This window comes from Capricornis sumatraensis, chromosome 8 (assembly GCF_032405125.1).
Source record: "Capricornis sumatraensis isolate serow.1 chromosome 8, serow.2, whole genome shotgun sequence".
NCBI classification, from domain to species: domain Eukaryota; kingdom Metazoa; phylum Chordata; class Mammalia; order Artiodactyla; family Bovidae; genus Capricornis; species Capricornis sumatraensis.
In genome coordinates this window covers 62,885,423-62,909,090 of record NC_091076.1, presented here as the reverse complement: position 1 = coordinate 62,909,090, position 23,668 = coordinate 62,885,423, and the positions used below count along the sequence as shown (strand labels likewise).

The 23,668-nt window shown below is 41.3% G+C and overlaps 1 protein-coding gene and 1 non-coding gene across 2 annotated transcripts in view; both read right to left on the bottom strand.

Annotated features, from left to right (window-relative positions):
• The window catches only part of APPBP2 (amyloid beta precursor protein binding protein 2), a 56,093-nt gene extending 50,243 nt beyond the window's left edge, over positions 1-5,850 (bottom strand). The window contains exon 1 of the mRNA XM_068976939.1: positions 5,713-5,850. Within this exon, the coding sequence (XP_068833040.1) occupies positions 5,713-5,850 (138 nt within the window). The remainder of the gene's footprint in view (positions 1-5,712) is intronic.
• An 11,438-nt stretch (positions 5,851-17,288) lies between these two features.
• TRNAG-CCC (transfer RNA glycine (anticodon CCC)) lies at positions 17,289-17,361 on the bottom strand. The gene has a single exon. It is a non-coding gene; the product is annotated as a tRNA-Gly (tRNA).
• Positions 17,362-23,668: the final 6,307 nt, after the last annotated feature.

Here is a 23,668-nt window from a genome sequence, read left to right as displayed (position 1 = left end):
GTGGCTTCGCTTTTCACTCTTTTAATGGTATCTTTAATAAACAGATGTTCTTAATCTTAAAATAGGCCAATATACCAAATTACCTCTACATTTAGCTCATTTTTTGTATCCTATTTAATATATTTTTGCTGACACAGTGAAAACTTTTTCCTAAAAAACTGTTTTGTACATTTAGATCAGCAATCCACTGAAAATGGTAACTGTGTATGATATAAGGTAAGATCATGATCCTTCCCCCTCTACATGGATATCCAACTAACCAACACTACTTGTTTGATCTTCCTTTCCCCACTGTACCACTGTGTCACCTTTACAATAGACCAGGTGACAGTACACGTGTCAAGTCTGTTAATGGACTGAACTCCTCCACTGGGCTTTTTGTCTATTAATATGGCATTCCCATATTATCCTATCTGTTACAGCTCCATATTCGATGGTGTAAGTTCTCCAGATTTCTTCCTCATGATTGACTTGGCTTGACACTGCACTTTAATTTGCATTTCATTTGATGTTTATTAGCCATTCATATTTTCATGTTCTGTGAGCTAGCTCTTCAGGTCTTCCGGAAATCAGTTGGTTGTACTTTATATACTAATGAACAGTAGCTCTTTCTGTATTAGGAAATTCATCTCTTACCTGACAAACGTCATTTGCATCAATTCAGTTCAGTTCAGTTGCTCCATGTCTGATTCTTTGCGACCCCATGGACTGCAGCACCCCAGGGCTCCTCACCAACTCCTGGAGCTTGCTCAAACCCATGTCCATTGAGTCGGTGATACCATCCAACCATCTCATCCTCTGTCGTCCCCTTCTCCTCCCGCCTTCAGTCTTTCTCAGCATTAGGGTCTTTTCAAATGAGTCAGTTCTTCGCATCAGGTGGCCAAAGTATTGGAGTTTCAACTTCAGCATCAGTGCTTCCAATGAATATTCAGGACTGATCTCCTTTAGGATGGACTAGTTGGATCTCCTTGCAGTCCAAGGGACTCTCAAGAGTCTTCTCCAGCACCACAGTTCAAAAGCATCAATTCTTCGGCACTAAGCTTTCTTTATAGTCCAACTCTCATATCCAAACATGACTACTTGAAAAACCATAGCTTTCACTAGATGGACCTTTGTTGGCAAAGTAATGTCTCTGCTTTTTAATATGCTGTCTAGGTAGGTCATTTGCATAGTCTTTTTTAAAAAATGTGCTTTCAATCCCCCCCCCCCCCCGCCAATTTTTAATGTATTCAACAGAATCCGTTTCTTTTCTTCATGCTGGGTTTTGATTTCACACTTAGAGAAGCCTTCGCTAAGCCAGGACAGTATTACAGCGTTGGCAAGATGAATAACAGAGGACTTCACATTTTACATTACTCATTTTTGTAACATTTGACACTTTTTAAATTTGTAAATTACTTTAAAAATAATTTCTTTAAAGAAGAATTTCAGTCATTCTCCACTGTAAGATACTGACCCAGTAATTTATTTTGATGCTTTTAAGATATCATTTGCCATATTTAAATCTTTAATTTGCTTGGAATTCATTTTGGTGTAAAGTGTTAAGTAGAGGTCCAACACGGCCCCCCCCCCCTTAACCAACTTCCTCCCAACTGTTTAAATACAGCACTGCTCTATAACTTTAGTATATAAACAAATTCTTTAATATGCTTTAGCTTCCACGTAGACTGTCTACTATGTCCTAGAAATCAATTTCCTTCTTTGCTCTTCTTTTGCCAATACTATATTGTTTTAAAATATATATGGTCTTCTAACATACTTGACTATCCTGAATGTTGTACATTTAAAATTTTCCTTGGCTCATTTATTCTCAGGTGATTAATTCCTCCATGTAAGCATCATATTTAATAAGTTTCCTATACTTAGTAAAATCCTGAGATTCTGATTCAACTTGCAATAAATTCAAAGCCTAAACTGACATGAGCTGACAAATTTATAACATACTACCTTTCCATCCATATACAGGGTATGGCTGCCTATTTATGTTCTTTTATGCCCCACTTCCACAAAAGTTTTTGCTATTTATATATTTATTTTTGGCCACACCATAGGGCTTGGAGATTCCCCAACCAGGGATCAAACCTGGGTTCTTGACTGTGAAAGGGCAGAATCCCAACCAATGGATCACTGGAGAATTTCCTGTTCTCAATTTATTAATCTGAAGAGCTTTCTAATGTGAAAAAACATTAACTCTTTGGTTGTCAAATATGCTGCAAGAAATTTTTTTTCAATTTGTTACCAACCAATTTAAAAAGATTATGAGAATATTAGTTGAGAGTGAACATAACTAAGAATAGAAATAAACACAAAAAAGGAAGAAAAAATACAATTCTAATACTAAATCAGGAATTCATTCATATGGTTTTTAGCAGGAGACTTATAATAATAATTTTTAAAACCCCCAAATTACTAAGTTAAAGACTGAAAACATAAAACACATTACTGAGATAAATTCACCTGGTCAAAATTTAACTCTATGGCAAATTCTGTCACTGGAATAGGATACAAAACAGACCATTCGGCAGTTACAATAAAAAGATCACAAACTTCACTCTTTGAGGGACCCAGCCCTTCACTGTTTGCTTTCACTTGGTATATAATTTCACAATTCTTTCTATTCACTTTATCTACCTCTGTTCCCAAATCATTGAGTACCCTTAGCGAAACATCATTCTGAGTCACAGACATTATTCAGTACTGTTTTACTGAACCATCTATACCTTCTGTCAATTTTTTAAAATACATATTTTTAGTGAGCAACCCTTTCTATACACCTTAGCAGCCATTCCAACTTCTGTTTAGCCTTTTTACATAAAAGCCGCCATTCCTGTCCCTTACTGCCAGCAAGCGATCTTATCCTAATTCCTTACAACCATTCTTCGCAAGCTCACTTATGTTTATACTTTATGTCTTTACATCTTTCCATCTGATCTTAGAGGAAGTAGTCTTTTCTCTAACTCCAATGTAAGACTGGTAGCTTAATTTATGGATGGTGAAAGACGGGGCAAAGTTCACTCAATTAATGTCTCTATTCAGGGTCTCTGCTCCATAATTTATTTCCTGCCTCACTTGTACATTCCACCTCTCATTCTGTTTTGGTGTCTGTCACTCAGACAAGAAGTACATTTTAACATCTTCCATCCTTAAACTTAACAACAACTTTCACATTTTACCCTTCTACACATCATCCCTCTCTTTCTCTTCCCTTCTTAGGCGCAGTCAGCACACCTGCTTCTTCATCTCCTATTTATTCCAAAACCCCATTTTCTAAAGCTGCACCTGAAGCTACTGATAAAAATTAACTGAGTGACAGTGAACTACGGTGAATCAGGATGGGGGAATTTTTGATGCACAAACACTATAATTTTGTCTGTGACTATGCCTATTGATGGAAGTTGGGGCAACTGGAGGGATCTGATTATGGGTTCTCCTTGGAAACTATAAACTGGAGAAAACTGGAAACTGGAGAAAACTGGAAACAGTCAACAGTAAGCAAGAAAGCAAGGTAATCAGAATACTGGGTATGCTGCTGCTGCTGCTAAGTCACTTCAGTCGTGTCCAACTATGCGACCCCATAGACGGCAGCCCACCAGGCTCCCCCATCCCTGGGATACTCCAGACAAGAACACTGGAGTGGGTTGCCATTTCCTCCTCCAATGCATGAAAGTGAAAAGTGAAAGTGAAGTTGCTCAGTTGTGTCCGATCTGTAGGGACCCCATGGACTGCAGCCTACCAGGCTCCTCTGTCCACGGGATTTTCCAGGCAAGAGTACTGGAATGGGGTGCCACTGCCTTCTCCATACTGGATATGAGACCTTGACTAAATTACTTCACTTTCTCACCTATATAACAGGTTAATACCCTAATTTAGTTTAATTGTGAGGCTTAAAATAACTGTGTAAGAGCACTTACACTTTCAGGCATATGTTAAATACCTTCCTTTCCACATTTCCAACAGGCAGACAACTATTAAGGAATAAAAAGTGCACCCAAAAGACACCATATTAAAACTTTGTGGACTATGTGAAACACAAAATGTGGCAAAAAGCACCATCTGTTCATTCACTATTAATAATGCTCAAATGAAAAGCTTCAATTAGAAATGAAAGTTACTGGAAAGATATCCAAGTACTTTGAAGAAATTCAACCACTGAATGTACTTTGATTAAATTTCCAATGATTTTCTCTAAAAAGTGTAAAAGGTTACAACATAGGAATGGATATAGTTAGCATACACACAAAGTTGCAGTTTCCCAGGCTGAGAAAGAATTCTTAACTCATCCTTCCTGCGAGGAATACATTTTAAATACATAAAACTTCCTTAGACACACACAAAAGTAAATCAATGTATCAAAGGGATCTGGAATAAAGGCAGACTTATCCTTAACCACCGCCCCCCCCCCCAAATAATAATATAAATGACCAAAATGAATATTCTCCAAATATCTAGGGGGTAAAAATTGTTAAACTGGTGTAAAGCAGCTGGATTTAGTAGACAGAATGTAGCAAGTCAGCAGCTTTCTGAAAAAATATTCTGGGGTGGAGAAAGCGGGCAATCTTCCCAGTGAAACAACTGCCGTAAAACACCATATATATGTAAGAACACACACATCTGTTAAATCTTAGTTTACAATGTTCCAGCCAACTTACAAATCAAGAGGAAGTGTTTAGATCTAAAATATAAATCATACTTTTACTTCTGGTCAAATTCTGCATGGGTGGCTACTGGAGACGAGGAGATATCCTCGCCGATTCAAGGCAAAGAGGACTGAATAATAAGGCCACTGTTCACATTCAAATGTGGGGGGAGAGGAAAAGGGAGGCTCCGAGTCCATAAAGTTCTCCTCCCTCTCTAAACACTGCAAGACTGTCCACGTCTAAAGACACTTACCCTTGAACCTCCTTGGAGACTGAACTTGGAGACTTTTTGTTCAGATTTTTGAGGGGGAGCGATTTAGGAATGCTGCAAGACTACAACTTTCAACTACATGAACACGATTTAAATTCTAAAGTGTTTTTTGTTTTTTTAAAAAAGAAAGACGTTCTTCCTTTCAGGTAGTTTATCACCATTCCCGTATTAATAAAACCGCCTATTCAACCGCAAGGATCAATATAAACAAAAACCACAGCTTCAAAGGATACGCAAATAAGGCACATCATTACTTCCAATAATTCCCCAACTTCCTTCCAATGATCGACGAGAAAGGTGACACGAAGCAAGAAAAGAAAAATACTTGCAAAGGAGGGAGGCGAGAGGAGAAAGAAGGCAGAAAGGAGGGGGAAAGAGCACACACACACACAAAAAAAGTCCAGCTGATGCTGACACTAATTGGGGAAGAGAGGGCAGAAAATATTCCCGAAGTCACAGGCTGGAAGGCAAGGGCTGAGTGGGACAAGGGCGCAATAGAGGAAGTCCACGCAAAAGAGGCCTACCCCAAAGGGGCCCCGAGGTACGAGGGAACACCAAAAGCGGGCGGGGGGGGGGGGGGAGTCTCACTGCGAAGAGATATCCCATCCATCAAGGCCCGTGAGCTTGAGACAAGGAAGATAGCAGATGGAGCGTTTCTACACCGGACAGCCCGGCACCGCCCCAGAGGTCTCGGGGCGCCGATCCCACTATGAGGGGTGAGGGGTTAAACGCGGGGGTTCGCGGACGTGGAAGGGGGTGCGGCCCCAGGGGCTGCGGCGGGAAAAGCGGGCCCACGGCCCGTACCTTGTAGTACACGTCGAACTGGATGTTCTCCGGCAAGGAGCGGATGTCGCGGCGAGAGCGGATGTAGTTATCCACCACAGCGGAGATGGCGGTGTTATAGAGAGTCTCTGGGATCCACTCGAGCTCCACGGCCGCCATCTTCCTTCCCTCCGCCTCCTCCGCCTCCTCCGCCTCCTCCTCCCGAAGGCCCCCGCCTCCCTCCGTAGCGAACTCCTCAGCGGCCCCGGAGGATTCCGAGGGGCGGCGGCGGCGGCGGCGGCCACGCGGGCACACGGCAGAAGGGCGCGGCCGCCCTGACTCCTCCCGGCTGAGCTGCAGGCGGCGGGCGCAGGCCCGCGGGGGAGAGCTCGCCAGAGAAACGGGGCCAGCAGCGCCGAGGCCTCACATTCCGGGTCTGCGAGCACCCCGGGCTCCGTCCCAGGGCCGAGCTCTGCAGGGGCGGGACTGCGCGCGCGCGGCGTCATGACGTCAGCGCACGCCGACGCGCCGGAGGGCAGGAATGCGGCAGGCAAGAGACTCGGGAAGGAAAGAGCGGTGATCCCGCCCACGGGGAACAGAGTTTTTCCATGGGGGCCGGGGCTGGGTGGTTGAGGGGGAACTGTTTTTCGCTGGGACGAGTTATGACAGGTTTTACCAGCTGCTGCCGAGTCTCCAGCTTCATCTCTCCTTTCAGCCAGTCCTTCTTCGGGAGTTCTCAGGACCCTTTCGAGGTGCAGGCGAAAGTTTGGATGCACAATTTGTCAGTCCACTGAAGATCGCGCGTTCGGGGAATTCACATGGCTCTGGAAACAGTCCCTTCGGCTCCGGTTCCTAAATCGAGTTAGGAACCTTCGGCCTAGAACTAGGATGAAAGGGAGACTTGCGTTGTGTAACCATCGCACTGTTTGAACTTTACTGTTTCTTTTTCCTGATGAAATTTACCAGGGGGAAAACACACACACACACACACAGAAAACAAAAAAGAACCACTTTAGAAAAATCTGGTGGGGCGGTTAGCCTGATTATGGAACTACAAATAGTGGTGAGAGAAAAAGGGCTAAGTGGTGGCCGTGATATGACTTCCTGGTAAAACAGAAAGGAAGATTTCAACTTTCTCCCCTAGTTCTAGTCGCAGCCTCAGGGGAGAAATAATTGAGAATTCTTGTTATGCTCTCTTCCATCCTCAGCCTGAACATCTGCTACTTACGTAACTTAATTTCCCATGTCTTAGATTTCAAGAACTTCATGCAACATCTTTCTGCTCTAGTTTAAGGAAATAGTAATTAGTGACACTATCGGTCTCATAGTCATGCTATAGCAATGTAAAACCTGAAAACAACGATGATAATAATGTGCTGACATTTAGAGCTAAAAGAATTGGAAGTGGCTCTTCCAGTTCACCCGGGTATGTCAGTGTTAAAAGGTTAAATAGTTTGGTAAGAAAGAAGGAAACAAACTCAGTCCTCTTCTCAGTCTATACCAGTATTTACTCGATAATCAATAAACCAGGGAAAGCTGTGGTTGGCCTTAACATAGGGTTACCAGAATTGGCAAGTAAAAGAATGCAAATACTCAGTTATTTTAATTTCATATAAACAACCAATCCTTACCTTAAGGTGCTAATTCCAGAATTGGAATCCATTTGCAGGCCCTTGTGAACTGGCTGAACAGAGGAAAAAGTCGAAAACTAGGCCATTTTTGTTGCAGTCTGCCCTCAATTGAAGGAAGAAAGCCTTTCAGTTGTACTCTAGAAAATTAATGAGTCCCAGCAGAGCTGGTATTTGAACTCAATAATTATATAAATGCTGCCTTTCATATTTTGGATGATAGCATAGCATCTGAGTTTTCAGTGGTCAAGGTCAGATCATAAAGGTGCTAATGTGATGCTGATGACCTTGGACTTTATCTTAGAGATGATAGGGAATCCTTAAGAGTGTAAGGTAGTAAAAGAATTAGATTTGTGTGTCAGCAAGAAGACAGTAATCATCTATGACCAGCAGAGCCAGAAGAAGATCTTGAATCATGCACTCCTGGCTACAGAAGGATGGAAGACAGAGGAGGCCTGCTAAGCTGTCTTGGCCACCTCTACATTTGGGTGGACGAGGGCCTTTGTATCACAAGGTTATCCCCACAGTCCACCAAATCTCCTTTAAGCCTTGACTACTGGTAGCCTCAACTTTGGCAGAAAGCCTTCCACTCTACAGAACTATATGAAACATGAACTTGGTCCAAAAATCCTGAGAATTCTAAGAGGAAATACACATTGTAACTTTTTCTTTCTTCTTTGGCTGAGCCCTGCAGAATGTGGACTCTTAGTTCCCCAAACAGGGGTTGAACCCACACCCTCTGTGTTGGAAGCCCAAAATCTTAACTACTGGACCGCTAGAGAAGACTCTTATAACCCTTCTTAACTTGTAATGTCTCCCTTCATTGAGATGTTGGAGGGGGCGTCTAAGTACCTTGCTCTTGAATCTGATTGACTTATGTCTGCTTCAACAAATGGAGTACAGCAGAAATGATGCTAAGCCAGAAAAAGCCACACAGAGTCTACCTTCTTCTCTGGAATACTCCTGGATTCCTGAGCCAGCTTGTAAAAAGATGAACTACTCTGAGGCAACTGTGCTCTGAGTAAGCCCAAGCCACATGGAGAGGCGACATGTAAGCATTCCTGGTCAACAGTTCCAGCTGAATGCAGCCTTTGAGTCATCCCTGCTCAGGTATCAGGTGTTTCCGTGAAGAAACCTCCACATGATTTCTCAATCCTAAGACATGAGTTGGGCTTCCCTCATAGCTCAGCTGGTAAAGAATCTGCCTGCAGTGGAGGAGACCTGGACTCAATTCCTGGGTCAGGAAGATCCCCTGGAAATGGAAATGGCAACCCACTCCAGTATTCTTGATTGGAGATTCCCATGGACAGAAGAGCCTGGTCGGCTACCGTCCACGGGGTTGCAAAAGTCCAACACAGCTGAGCAACTAAACCACCACCACCAAGACATTTCAGTTACCCTCAGCCTTTCCTGTGGAAAATTCTGAAAGAGATGGGAATACCAGACCACTTGACCTGCCTCTTGAGAAACCTGTATGCAGGTCAGGAAGCAACAGTTAAAACTAGACATGGAACAACAGACTGGTTCCAAATAGGAAAAGGAGTATGTCAAGGCTGTATATTGTCACCTTGCTTATTTAACTTATATGCAGAGTACATCATGAGAAATGCTGGGCTGGAGGAAGCACAAGCTGGAATCAAGATTGCTGGGAGAAATAAAAGTAACCTCAGAAATGCAGATGACACCACCCTTATGGCAGAAAGTGAAGAAGAACTAAAGAGCCTCTTGACGAAAGTGAGAGAAGAGAGTGAAAAACTTGGCTTAAAGCTCAACATTCAGAAAACGAAGATCGTGGCATCTGGTCCCATCACTTCATGGGAAATAGATGGGGAAACAATGGAAGCAGTGTCAGACTTTATTTTTCTGGGCTCCAAAATCACTGCAGATGGTAATTGCAGCCATGAAATTAAAACATGCTTGCTCCTTGGAAGGAAAGTTATGACCAACCTAGACAGCATGTTAAAAAGCAGAGACATTACTTTGCCAACAAAGGTCCGTCTAGTCAAGGCTATGGTTTTCCTGTAGTCATATATGGATGTGAGAGTTGGACTATAAAGAAAGCTGAGTGCCAAAGAATTGATGCTTTTCAACTGTGGTGTTGGAGAAGACTCTTGAGAGTCCCTTGGACTGCAAGGAGATCCAACCAGTCCATCCTAAAGGAGATCAGTCCTGAATGTTTATTGGAAGGACTGATGTTGAAGCTGAAACTGCAATACTTTGGCCACCTGATGTGGAGAGCTGACTCATTGGAAAAGACCCTGATGCTGGGAAAGATTGAGGGCAGGAGGAGAAGGGGACGACAGAGGATCAGATGGTTGGATGGCATCACCGACAAAATGGACATTAGTTTGGATGGACTCCAGCAGTTGATGATGGACAGGGAGGCCTGGCGTGCTGCAGTTCATGGTGTTGCAAAGAGTCGGACATGACTGAGCGACTGAACTGAACAGCCATTCCAGTCTTTCCAGATGAGGGTCCAAGCATCAGTAAGCTAAGTGAGACAAGTATCCTTGCTCTGCTCTGAAATCCTGACCCACAGAAACATGATAAGATGGTTCTTCATCTATATCACTAAAGTTGTAGTGGTTGCCACAGCAGGTTACTGGAATACCCCATTCCAATCCCCTACAGTTCCCAGAAACCCATCACTTAATAGACTCCATAATCAACCTATTCCCTCTCAGGACTACTAAACATATGAATTCATTCAGGAGAATGAGACAATTCATATCCTGTGTTGGACAATTTTCTTAATTTTCAATGGCTATGCTATACTACCTATAAGAGTGAACCACCTAACCATAGGTATCAGAATGGAGAGAAGGATTTTTTTCCTTTTATTTTTTTAAAGATTATTTTATTTTTGGCTGCACTGGGTCTTCGTTGCGGCATGCAGGCCTTTTCTGGTTGCGGCAAGCAGAGGCAATCTCCAGTTGCGGAGTGCAGGCTCCTTGTTGCCTCGCTTCTCATTGCGGAGCACTGCCGTAGGTTTGCACGTCCAGTAGTTGTGGCTCGTGGGCTCTAGAGCACTGGCTACGTAGTTGTGGCACATGGGCTTAGCTGCTCTGCGGCGTGTGGTATCTTCCCGGACCAGGGATTGCACCTGTGTCCTCTGCACTGGCAGGCGAATTCTTAATCACTCGACCACCAGGGAAGCCTGAGATAATGACTCTTGTGCTAAATTTGTAGAGGCTTTTTCAGAGACCTTCAAGTCTAAATCCACATAGTCAACACCCATCAACCACAGGCCAACAATCACATGGTCCTCATAAGTAGTCATCAAGACACACCTATGGCACCACACATCACAGAGGCAGAATGACTGGATCCTCTAACTTGCAACCACCGAAGAACAGAGCAAGGCTTTCCAACAAGTTCTATCACTTGGGGACACAATGCAGGTGGGAAATTCTGCCCTGTTCTCATCTTTTAGTACCATTACCATTATCTGCAGAAAATTCAAAAGCTTTTTTCTGTACATGTTCATGGTTACAATCCATCTTGCCCGGACCTCTTTAAATTCATCCTGCTTGCTACATGTGGCTTCTTGTCTCCAAAATTAATCCAAACTGCTACTTGCTAGGATGCTCCCCCAATCTTGTTCTCTACTGTCTTCATTAATATGGATCCTAAGAGCAATAGCAAATATAACCTATCACTTGCCAGTCCTTATTTTGAGGAAGCCCCCTTAAAACCTACCCTGCACGAAGTCTACCTACTTACCCTGACAATCAGAAGTAGAGAATCACATGTTGATGTTTGGCAGAAACCTATCCAATATTGTAAAGCAATTATTCTTCAGTTAAAAATGAATCAATTTAATTATTTTTTTAAATTAAATATGAAAAGAAAGGAAGTAGAGAATCAGCATAGAGGGTCTGAGTGGTTTTGTATTTTGCTGCTGATGCTGGTCCAGTACAGAATAAAATGTTTAAGGGTCAGTTTTGAAAAGATAGACATCTAATCCATAATCACAATAAAAGGTGAGAAACACTGTGATAGAGTTTCCTTGGGATGTTATAAGAGTAGTAAGGAGATAATGAGTTGGTTTTGGATGTAATAGTTACATAAAAGTTCTAAAACAGGTCAATTAAAGCATTTTCAGTTGCAGTGAAGTTCATAGGATAATAACAAACAGATTTACTTGAGCAATCATAGGTGAGTTCATTTCACCTTGACACTATACCTCCAATTTCTAGGAAATTTTCTAGTTATCAGAATGTTTAAAATACATGCAGAATTTTGAAACAGAATTGTGGTTCTTTATCTGGAACAGTAAACAGTTTTAAACTTTTTCAATGAGATAGAAAATAGGAACAGAGTAAACTATATGCAAAGTGATACAGTCATGTAACCGCCTCATGTAGCCATCTGATAGGGATATTAGCCTACCCAAGGGCATTCCAACCACATCCAACTCCCCACCAAACTGTTTAGTCCAAATATACAAATGATACAGATTTTTAACTCAGAAGACAAAATATGTGGTGAGATCATCTACTGAGCTTAACAACATACTGAGAGTTTGGGTCCAGTTTTGAATTTTTTAAGGATGAGGTTTCTATAATATACACGGGCAGACTGGGATAGGTTTCAAGACTGGGGGAAAAACCTGATAATTTTCAAAGATAGTTAAGTATGAGAGAGTAAAAAGAGAATATCAAAAGAGAAGAAGAACGTATAATTCAAGAGAAAAGGAAAACTGAAAGATCACAATTATAAACTGCCATGTAACATCCCTTATAATGATATGTTACAATTTAATTATACCATGTGTGGATGCCATCTCCCCAGAAGGCCTGTAAGCTTCTTGAGGACTAGACAAAATTGTGTGTTTCAGATACCAAGTCTACTGCAGACAGAAGGTGAGCATTCAGTAATTGTATTAATAAATGAATAGGTCTTCCTACTTCTCTTTTGGAGGGGAAAAACACAGAGTTCACTGCTTCCAAAAATTTACTTCCTTTAAACTCATACTGTGAAAAGCATACACTTTAAAATAGTTAATTTTTCCTTTTAAAAAATGTTGTGAAATATACAAAACATTAAACTTACTATTTTAACCATTTTCAATGTACAATGTGTTGGCAATGAGTACAGAAAGATTATTTTGCAACCATCAACATTATCCATCCAGAACTTTTTCATCCTCTCAAAAACTCTGTACCAATTAAACAATAGTCCCCCAATTTCCTCCTCAGCCCTTGGTAACTTCTAATCTGCTCTCTGTCTCTATGAGTTCACATATTCTAGGTCCCTCATATGGATAGAATCATACAATTTTTGTCCTTTTGTGTCTGGCTTATTTCATTTAGCATGTTTTCAAGGTTCATCCGTGTTGTAGCTTGTATCAGAATTCAGTTCCTTTTTAAGGTTAAATAACACTCAATCGTATGTATATACCACATTTGTTTATCCATTCATTAGTTCATAGACATCTGGGTTGTTTTCACATTTTGGCAACTGTGAATAATGCTATGAACAGAGTATACAAACATCTGTTTGAGTCATTGTTTTCAATTCTTTTGGGTGTATACCTAGAAGTAGAATTGCTGGATCATATGGTAATTCTCCCCTTCATGGATCACTGCCTTGTCGTGGCCCTTGCATAACTCGGTGAAGCTATGAGCCATGCTGTGCATAGCCATCCAAAATGGATGGGTCATAGTGGAGAGTTCTGACCAAATGTGGTCCACTGGAGGAGGGAATGGCAAACCACTCCGGTATTCTTGCCGCCAGAACCCCAGGAACAGTGTAAAAAGGCAAAAAGATATGACACCAAAAGATGAGCCCCCCCCGGGATGGAAGGTGTCCAATATGCTACTGGGGAAGAGCGGAGGGCGATTGCTAATAGCTCCAGAATGAATGAAGCAGCTGGGCCAAAGTGGAAACGACACTCAGTTGTGGATGTGTCTGGTGGTGAAAATAAAATCCCATGCTCTAAAGAACAATATTTCATAGGAACCTGGAATGTTAGGTCCATGAATCAAGGTAAATTGATCATGGTCAAGCAGGAGATGCCAAGTGTAAACATCAACATTTAAAGAATCAGTGAACTAAAATGGATGAGAATGGGTGAATTTAATTCAGATGACCATTATATCTACTACTGTGGGCAAGAATCCCTTAGAAGAAATGAGTAGCCCTCATAATCAAGTCCAAAATGCAGTACTTGGGTGCAACCTCAAAAATGACACAATGATCTCAGTAATATCAAAGGTACATTTCAGCAAGGAGGGGAAGTTTAAAGGAGGGAAACAGCAAGGACCTAACAGAAGAGATTAAGACATGGTAAGAAAACACAGAAGAACTGTACAAAAAAGATCCTGATGACCTGAAAACCATGATGGTGTGATCACTCACCTAGAGCCAGACATCCTGAAATGTGAAGTCAAATGAGCCTTAGGAAGCATTACTACCAACAAAACTAGTGGAAGTGATGGAATTCCAGCTGAACTACTTAAATCCTAAAAGATGATGCTGTTAAATGTGTCAGCAAATTTGGGAAACCCAGAAGTGGCCATAGGACTGGAAAACACCAGTTTTCATCCCAGTTCCAAAGAGGAGCAGTACAAAAGAATGTTCAAACTATGGGGCACTTGTGCTTGCTTCCCATGCTAGTAAGGTTATGCTCAAAATCCTTCAAGTTAGGCTTCAGCAGTACTTGAATTGAGAACTTGCAGATGTACAAGCTGGGTTTAGAAAAGGCAGAGGAATCAGAGATCAAACTGCCAATATTTGTTAGATCATAGAAAAGCAAAGGAATTCCAGAAAAACATCTACTTCTGTTTCATTGACTACACAAAAGCCTTTGACTGTGTGGTTCACAACAAACTGTGGAAAATTTTTAGAGATGGGAATACCAGACCATCTTACCTGTCTCCTGAGAAACCTATATGCTGGTCAAGAAGCAACAGTTATAACCTGACATGGAACTACTGACTGGTTCCAAATTGGGAAAGGAGTACAATAAGGCGGTATATTGTCACCCTGCTTATTTAGTTTATAAGCTAAATGCCAGGCTGGATGAGTTACAAGCTGAAATCAAGATTGATGGGAGAATATCAACAACCTCAGCTATACAGATAAAACCACTCTACTGGCAGAAAGCAAAGAACTAAAGAGCCTCTTGATGAGGGTAAAAGAGGAGAGTGAAAAAGCTGGCTTAAGACTCAACGTTCAAAAAACTAAGATCCTACATCCAGTCCCATCACTTTATGGCAAATATGAGGGGGAAAAGTGGAAGCAGTGACAGATTTTCTCTTCCTGGAGAGATCCCAGAATCATTGCAGCCATGAATTTAGAAGTTGCTTGCTTCCTGAAAGGAAAGCGATGACAAACCTAGACAGTGTATTAAAAAGCAGAGGCATTACGTTGCCAGCAAAGGTCCGTCTAGTCAAAGCTGTGGTTTTTCCAGTAGTCATGTATGGATGTGAGAGTTGGACCATAAAGAAAGCTGAGTGCTGAAGAACTGATGCTTTTGAATTGTGATGCTGGAGAAGACTCTTGAGAGTCCCTTGGACAGCAAAGAGATCAAACCAGTCAATTCTAGAGGAAATCAATTCTGAATATTCATTGGAAGGATTGATGCTAAAGCTGAAGCTCCAGTATTTTGGCCACCTAATGTGAATAGCCCACTCTTTGGTAAAGACACTCATCCTGGGAAAGATTGAAGGCAAATGGAGAAGAGGGCAGCAGAGGTTGAGATGGTTGGATAGCATCACAGATTCAATGGACATGAACTTGGGCAAACTCCAGGAGACAGTGAGGGACTGGGAGGCCTGGCATGCTGCGGTCCAAGGGGTTGCAAAGAGTCAAACATGACTTAGCGACTAAACAACAACATGGTAATTCTATTTTAAACAAATAATTATTTATTTATTAGGCTGCTTTTAAGTCTTATTAATAGTGTGTCATGTGCAATCCTTCATTGCAGTGCACAGACTCTCTAGTTGCAGTGCTTGAACTTAGTTGCTCTGCAGCTTGTAGGAGCTTAGTTCCCTGATCAGGGATCAAACCTGGATCCCCTGCATTGCTAGGTGAATGCCTGACCCTGGACCTGCACAAGGGTTCCAATTTTTCCACATCTTCACTCTTGTTATTTTCCACTGTTGATAGTCATCCTAATGAGTGTGAATTTGTAGGAACATCTTTATACATATATCTATTTAAATAGGTGAGGAAACATCTATAAATTAAGGTGCAATTTGTACTTTTTTAAGGCTCTAGATATGTATTGCCTAAACATTTTTTCCAACATAACTTTATTGTCTTCAGCTGTATATTTAATACACTGTCTTCTTATTGGGCTAGCTGATCACTGTGTTGTGAATTTTTGTGAAATACAAAAATTTTAATACCAGTTCACACTCATTGAATATTAAATAGGTAGCTGAAGACCTTCATCTCCAAACCCTTGCATGGATCCCAGAGTAAAAATGAAAAAAAAAATTTGAGGAGGCTTGAATACAGAGGGTCTACTTTCCTTTTTATTTATTCTTTATTTTTGGCCATGCTGCTCGGCTTGTGGAATCTTCCCTATCAGGGGTCGAACCCAGGCCTTTGGCAGTGAGAACACAGAACCCTAACCTCTGGGTGAGTGCGTGCTCAGTCACCTCGGTCGGTCGTGTCTGACTCTGCGACCCCATGGAGGGTAGCCCGCCAGGCTCCTCTGTCTGTGGGATTCTCCAGGCAAGAATACCAGAGCATGTTGCCATGCCTTCCTTCAGGGGATCTTCCCAACCCAGGGACTGAATCCGTGTCTCCTGTGTCTCTTGTACTGCAGGCGGATTCTTACTGTTGAGCCACACCAGGGAAGCCCTCTCTAACCACTGGACCACCAGGGAATTTCCCAGAGGGTCTACGTTCATAAGTCGCATCCAGAAAGGGAGTAAGAACACGCAGTAGAAACTGCAGTTTGATAGACCCAGGGAGATGGGTCTTAGAGAACATGACAGGGCACCCCAGCTTGACACGTGAGTGGCATGTTGTTCAGTCCCTCAGTCATGTCCGACTCTTTGTGACCCCTGGGCAACCCAAGAGTTGCTCAGAAAAACAGAATGATTCTATGTACCCAACAGCCTGGGACAGCCTCCCAGAACTGGCCACTGGCAGCCTGTTCCACAAAGGGGTAGACCATTCCAATGTAGCAGAGAGGGTCTGAAGAGAGAGAGAAATCTGAGATCCAAAAGCTCTGAGATCCAAAAGCAGTGATGGGCATGGACCATCTCACAGAGGCTGATCACTAGCAGGATAAAACAGCTCCAACTGTTTTTTGGTCCTTGGGTCATATGACTCAAGATTAAAATTCCAAGGGCAGAAAGTCATACTGGCTAACTTGGGTCACATGTCCATCTTTGGTCAGAGGGGGACAAGGCAATACATATGACTATTCATCAAGATTACATCAAGTAGGAAACCAGTAATTATGTACGAAAATAATATCAGATGATAATACCAAAAGATGAGGTCAGAGATATCTGGCAAGCAAAAACTACAGATGTCTAAATGAAGTCACCAAGTAGATTTACCCTTCAAAGATAGAATAACCTTTGGAAAATGGCAACTTTATTAAGGCATAATTTATATACAATAGAAGTGAAATATCTTAAGTTGATGACTTTTGACAAATGTACACATAAATGAAACCACCACTCCCAAAAAGTGTACATTTTCATTTCCCCAGAAGTTCCTTGATGCCCCATTTGCAGTCACTCTCTCCAACTGCTCCACTCCTGGAACCCATTGATATGATCTTCTCATACTATTGATTAGTTCTGATTTAGAATTTCTTATAAATGGAATAATAATCTAATATTTAAAATTTTTCATTTTATTTCCTACTAGCTTAACTATAAGCTTTTTTAAAATTACTTTTTTAGTGTTTCCTCTAAGGCTAATAATATTTTTTTTTAAAGATTGGTTTATTTGGTGGTGCCAGGTCTTAGTTGCAGCACGCAGGATCTTTTAGCTGTGGCATGTGGGATCTAGTTCCTTGACCAGGGATTGAACCTGGGCCCTCTGCAATGGGAGTGCAGAGTCTTAGGCCCTGGACCACCAAGGAAGTGCCTAATAATATATATTCTTAACTTATCAATCTGTTTAGAGTCAATACTATAGTTCTCCACCCTTCCCACTCTGAACTTTCTATTCAGTTCTTATCCCTACTTATCTGACCCTTCCTACTTCACAATGAAGCAACTTTACAATAAAAATTTACCAATAAATTCACCTGCTCTTTTATACTGAATCTGATGTCATATCCTTCCCTGGGACACTTATTATAGGCCCATCCTTACATTTATTTTGTTCTGTTTGTAACAGTTATTATCTTTTAAGCAAATTAAAAAAAGAAAACAGTCTTTTATATTTTCCTCCTTACTTACAACTCCTGACGCTCTTATCTTCCTTCCTGTAGGTTTGACTATCTAGAAAGTATTTAATACACTATTAATTTACATTCCTGCCAGTAGTAACAGTGACTTTCCTGTATACAAACTATAGCAAGTTAGGAAATAAAATGGAAAGAAAGATTATAAAAGCACGGAGAACATAAACTACTGAATAAAGATTAAGAATAAAGAAGAAAAACAGGACTTCCCTGGTGGTACAGTGGTTAAGAATCCATCTGCCAATGCAGGGGTCGTGGGTTCCACCCCTGGTCTGGGAGGATTCCCTGTGCCTCGGAGCAACGAAGTCCATGGGCCACAACTGCTAAGCCTATGCTCTTGAGCCTAGGAGCCACAGCTACTGAAGCCTGCAAGCCTGGGCCTGTGCTCCGCAACCAGAGAAGCCACCGCAACTGAGAAACCTGTGCACAGCAGCCAGAGCGTAGCACTCCACTCGCCACAACAGGAGAAACCCACGCAAAGCAATGCAGACCCAGCGTAACCAAAAAGTCAATTCATACATTGATTAATTCATTTTATTCTTTTAATTTAAATTTTATTTTTTTACTTTACAATACTGTATTGGTTTTGCCATACATTGACATGAATCCACCACAGGTGTACATGAGTTCCCAACCCTGAACCCCCCTCCCACCACCCTCCCCATATCATCTCTCTGGGTCATCCCAGTGCACCAGCCCCAAGCCTCCTGTATCCTCTATCAAACCTAGACTAGCGATTCGTTTCTTACATGATAGTGTACATGTTTCAATGCCCTTCTCCCAAATCATCTCACTCTCTCCCTCTCCCACAGAGTCCAAAAGTCTGTTCTTTACATCTGTGTCTCTTTTGCTGTTTCGCATATAGGGTTATCATTACCATCTTTCTAAATTCCATATATATGTGTTAGTATACTGTATTGGTGTTTTTCTTTCTGGCTTACTTCACTCTGTATAATTGGCTCCAGTTTCATCCACCTCATTAGAACTGATTCAAATGTATTCTTTTTAATGGCTGAGTAATACTCCATAGTGTATATGTACCACAGCTTTCTTATCCATTCGTCTGCTGATGGACATCTAGGTCGCTTCCATGTCCTGGCTATCATAAACAGTGCTGCGATGAACATTGGGGTACACGTGTCTCTTTCAATTCTGGTTTCCTCGGTGTGTATGCCCAGTGGTGGGATTGCTGGGTCATAAGGCAGTTCTATTTGTAGTTTTTTAAGGAATCTCCATGCTGTTCTCCATAGTGGCTGTACTAGTTTGGATTCCCACCAACAGTGTAAGAGGGTTCCCTTTTCTCCACACCCTCTCCAGCATTTATTGCTTGTGGACTTTTGGATTGCAGCCATTCTGACTGGAGTGAAATGATACCTCATTGTGGTCTTGATTTGCATTTCTCTGATAATGAGTGATGTTGGTTTGTTAGCCATCCGTATGTCATCTTTGGAAAAATGTCTATTTAGTTCTTTGGCCCATTTTTTAATTGGGTCGTTTATTTTTCTGGAATTGAGCTGCAGGAGTTGCTTGTATATGTTTGAGATTAGTTGTTTGTCAATTGCTTCATTTGCTATTATTTTCTCCCATTCTGAAGGCTGTCTTTTCACCTCGCTTGATTAATTACTTTTAAAAAATATATTCTTTATTCATTAAAATGTACAACTTACATAACTATAAAGTTAATAAGAAATATGAATGGCCTATGTCAGAAAAGCCACAAAACAATAAAGATGCAAAAGAGGCTTTTAATGAAAGGAGGGACATGTTTTATTCCCAGAGAGAAAGATGGTTATGTAGAGATGTGATTTCTACTTTATTCTCAACAATTCTATGTCATTTTTGTGGTCAATATAACATAAATACTGGAATTTACCTTTAAAAAGAATTCATGTATTAATTACTGGTATATCTGATTTTGCTCCAGCAATCAAGTTTTACATTTTCCTTTGTATATTCTTATTTTCTTTCTTTTCTCTGTTACTTTGGCTATATAGGGTTTTTTTAATGTACTGCATTAAAATTTTTGCAGCACTGCATCCTATTTCCATTCTTCCAATGGCAAATTTTGTCTTTTATAAAATAATATTTTTTATTTTCTGATTATAAAAGTAAGGCATACCCATGAAAGAAAACTTGGAATAAATAGAAAACTAGGAAAAATTTTACTGTAATTCTACCATGCAGCGATAACCACTGTTAATATCTTTAAACTTGTTTTGTCTTGAAATTCCTTTTTTCCCTAAAAGCAAAGCACACTTTCTGTAACAACTTCAAGTAACACAGAGGCACTATGGTTGATATCTTTTATTTTGTCTTGTCCTGTATCTATTCCTTCTTCTTCTGATAACAATACCCTGATTTGGGGGAGGGGACCTGTATCTCCCCCACTTTCAGTTCATGTGCTTCAGATGGTACTGACCCAGCCCCTCAGCCCTAAGGGCTGGTACAAGACCCAGGTTTAATCAGAGTGATAATGACCCAGGCAAGCTGACATGAAATAATCCTGCAGCTTTGGTTGAAATTACATATTGGGGAAAAGAGTTTCTTTTCTACTGTGCCTCACATCAAACAAGTAGAATATGATGACAGATGCTATGTGACTTCAAGGGACACAGTTTCTACTCTGCACTCTCCTTCTTGAGTCAGCCACTCAGGGGGAAGTCAGTCACCGTGTTGTGTAGGTATTCAAGCAGCCTTATGGAAAGGACCCTGAAGAAAGGAACTGAGGCATCAGCCATGTGAGTGAGTCACCTTGGGAAGGAATGCTCCCACCTCAGTTGAGCTTTCAGAGGACTGCAGCTGCACCTCACCACTTGGCTGAATCTTCATGTCAGATCCTGAGCTCCCAGCACAGCTCAGCTAAGCTGCTCCTGACCCACAGAAATCTTGAGAGATCATAAATATTTATTGTTCTTTTAAGCCATGAAGATTAAGGGTAATTTGTTATGTGGCAATAGATAACTAATACAATATTGGTTTAGGAATATAGAGCTAAGTCAATCAAAATGTGGCATTCCCAGTAAACTTTATTGATTTACTACTACTACTACTAAGTCACTTCAGTTGTGTCCGACTCTGTGCGATCCCATAGACGGCAGCCCACCAGGCTCCCCTGTTCATGGGATTCTCCAGGCAAGAACACTGGAGTGGGTTGCCATTTCCTTCTCCAATGTATGAAAGTGAAAAGTGAAAGTGAAGTCGCTTAGTCGTGTCCGACCCTCAGCGACGCCATGGACTGCAGCCTTCCAGGCTCCTCTGTCCATGGGATTTTTCCAGGCAAAAGTACTGGAGTGGGGTGCCATTGCCTTCTCCAAACTTTATTGATTTAGGAATAGGCAATTTACTAAACTGTCCGAATTAGACCAAAGGGTTGAGCTTCCTTTTTTAAAAAAAGAAAGAAAGAAAAAACAGTTAGGTAAGCCACTCTCTTCCACTGCCCATAGACATGAAAATCCATATTCAGATTGTAGTTGGCAGCCATCTTGTTGTCATAAAAGCCAACTTTAGGATAAATACAATATTGTGGATGGCAAATCAGATAGACCAAATAATTTGGGTCTTTGATAAAATTATTGAGCTACAGAAACAAATAACCATAAACTCCACCTTAACTTTATTTTTAAGTGATTGATTTATTTATTTGGCTGCACCGTGTCTTCGCCTCAGCAGGCAGGATCTTTGAGCTTCAGTTGTATCACGTGGGCTCCTAGCTGCCTCATGTTAGCATCTAGTTCCCTGACCAGGCATCAGACCTGGACTCCCTGCATTGGGAGTGCACAGTCTTAGACACTGGGCTATCAGGGAAGTCCCCCACCTTAAATTTAGTCTTCCAGTTACGTGAACCCATGCATTTCCTTGTCATTTCAGTCATTAAAGCCTTCCTTTGGTTTGCACGTGCTTTGAAATGAACATCTCCCTTCACTTTCAAGGTTTCTTAGTCATGTTGTTTGAGGTGCCTCCTTAGGTGCTGTTTTTTCTTTTCTCAACCTGTCTTTGCCTTTGGAAGAATTTATTATGTTTATTTTTATAGTGATTAGTTACATATTTGTTTCTTATTCTATTTTGACTCACGCATTCTATGTATTTTGTTTCATTCTTTAGTAATTTTGAAGTCCTATATCAGAGGTTGCAAATGATATAGCTTTATATCCAACCCACAGATATGGTTGGGATGTTTGTCTCATAGGGTATTTAACTTTTTTCGAATCAACATTGAAAAATCTGGATTTTTTTATACAGAAATTGAAATATTTTTCTAGCCACACTTGAACAATGAGGTCTATAACGTGGGGTCCCTAGCTTTATGTGGCAACAATCGTCTGGAACTGAATGGTTGCTGGACCCCCTAGAGGAGATGTGTCCCCTCTGGTCCACTGGAGTCCCTATTTTGTGTTCTTTTTCCAAACTGGTGAGTGAATTGCATTTTATATTTATAATCTTTGCTTTTACTATTGTTTTCTTGTGGTAGAATATGCTCCTGTTTGCATGGTGCTCTCAGTTTTACTGAAGACCTAAGGACTGTTGTTATGGACTGAATTGTTTCCCTATCCCCAAAATTCATCTGATGGAGTCTTAAACATCCCCCCCACCCCCCAAATGATGGTATTTGGAGATGATGCCTTTGGAGATAATCAGGTTTAGATGAAGTCATGAGATTGGGGCTTTCTTGATGGGATTAGTGTCCTTATAAGAAGAGAAGAAAAAAAGAGATACGGACTTCACTGGAGCCCTCCCACCTGACTGCAATCTCTGCCCTTTCCACAATATGAGGATACATCAAGAAGACAGCTGTCTACAAGCCAGGAAGACTGCTCTCACAGAACCTGATGATGCTGGCACCCTGATCTCAGACTTCCAGCCTCTAGAACCATAAGGAAATACATTTCTGTTGTTTAAGCCAACTAGTCTGTGGCATTTTGTCATATCAGCCCAAGCTAACTATAGTATACTTTTTTCAAACAAAAAGAAGTAAGAATGTCTACTATATTACCTCTCTGGCCCCTGTGGACATTTGGGTTTGCAATTTCTGTTTAAATCCTTTTCTATTTTACTTGTGGTGGCCCACAGTCTGTTAAGAATTATGATGTGATCCCATATTTTTATGACCATCAAGATCTGTTATCTATAATTTTGCTGCCCTACCCAGGATAGTTGGAACAAGATTTCATTCCCCACTACCTTATGCCTCCACTTTTATTGTGATTTAGTTCAAGACTGTTATTACTTTTTCTTATTTTGTCTCTTCAGTTTTAAAATCTCTTCTGAAGACTTGGATTAAATTTCAAAATTACTTTATCAATGACGATTTATACTTAACTGTCAGCTTCATTGGTTTTTTGGCTTATCATGGTTTCTAATAAATCATGCTTCCCTTTTACGATGTTTTTTATTGTGATTTGTGTTTTATTTTGCTGCAATCCTTCCTCAAGGAAGAAAGAAATCTCTCCTGATAGATGGTTTGCACTCCCTCAGAACACGTGTCAGTCACTCTTTCCGCCAAGGAAGGCCTCCTGCTCCAAGGCTACATCATCCTGTTGCAGGCTTTATCCTGGGAGGAGAGCCCTGGGCGTGGAGCAGGCCCGAAAGTGAACACCCTCCCAGAGCAAGAAAGTAAGGGAAGTGCTGGAGTCTTGAGGAATTTCACTGATGTGATTTGATTGAGCCTTTTTTTTGAAAATTTTTTTCTTTCTCTGTTTGTTGTAGCTGACAAAAATTAGTTGAATTTCAGCCAGTTAATCTGACTGCCAAAGTAAATTGCCACGTCAGAGGGAGCCAGGTATAGCAGTCTAGAATCATGATCCTCTTCCCTTACAATAGCCAATGCTGGACTTCCCTGGTGGTCCAGTGGTTAAAAATCCACCTGCCAGTGCAGGAGACACCAGTTTGATCCCCAGTCCCAGAAGATCCCACATGCCATGGGGCGACTAAGCCCGTTTGCCACAACCACTGAGCCTGCATGCCACGGCTACTGAATGAAGCT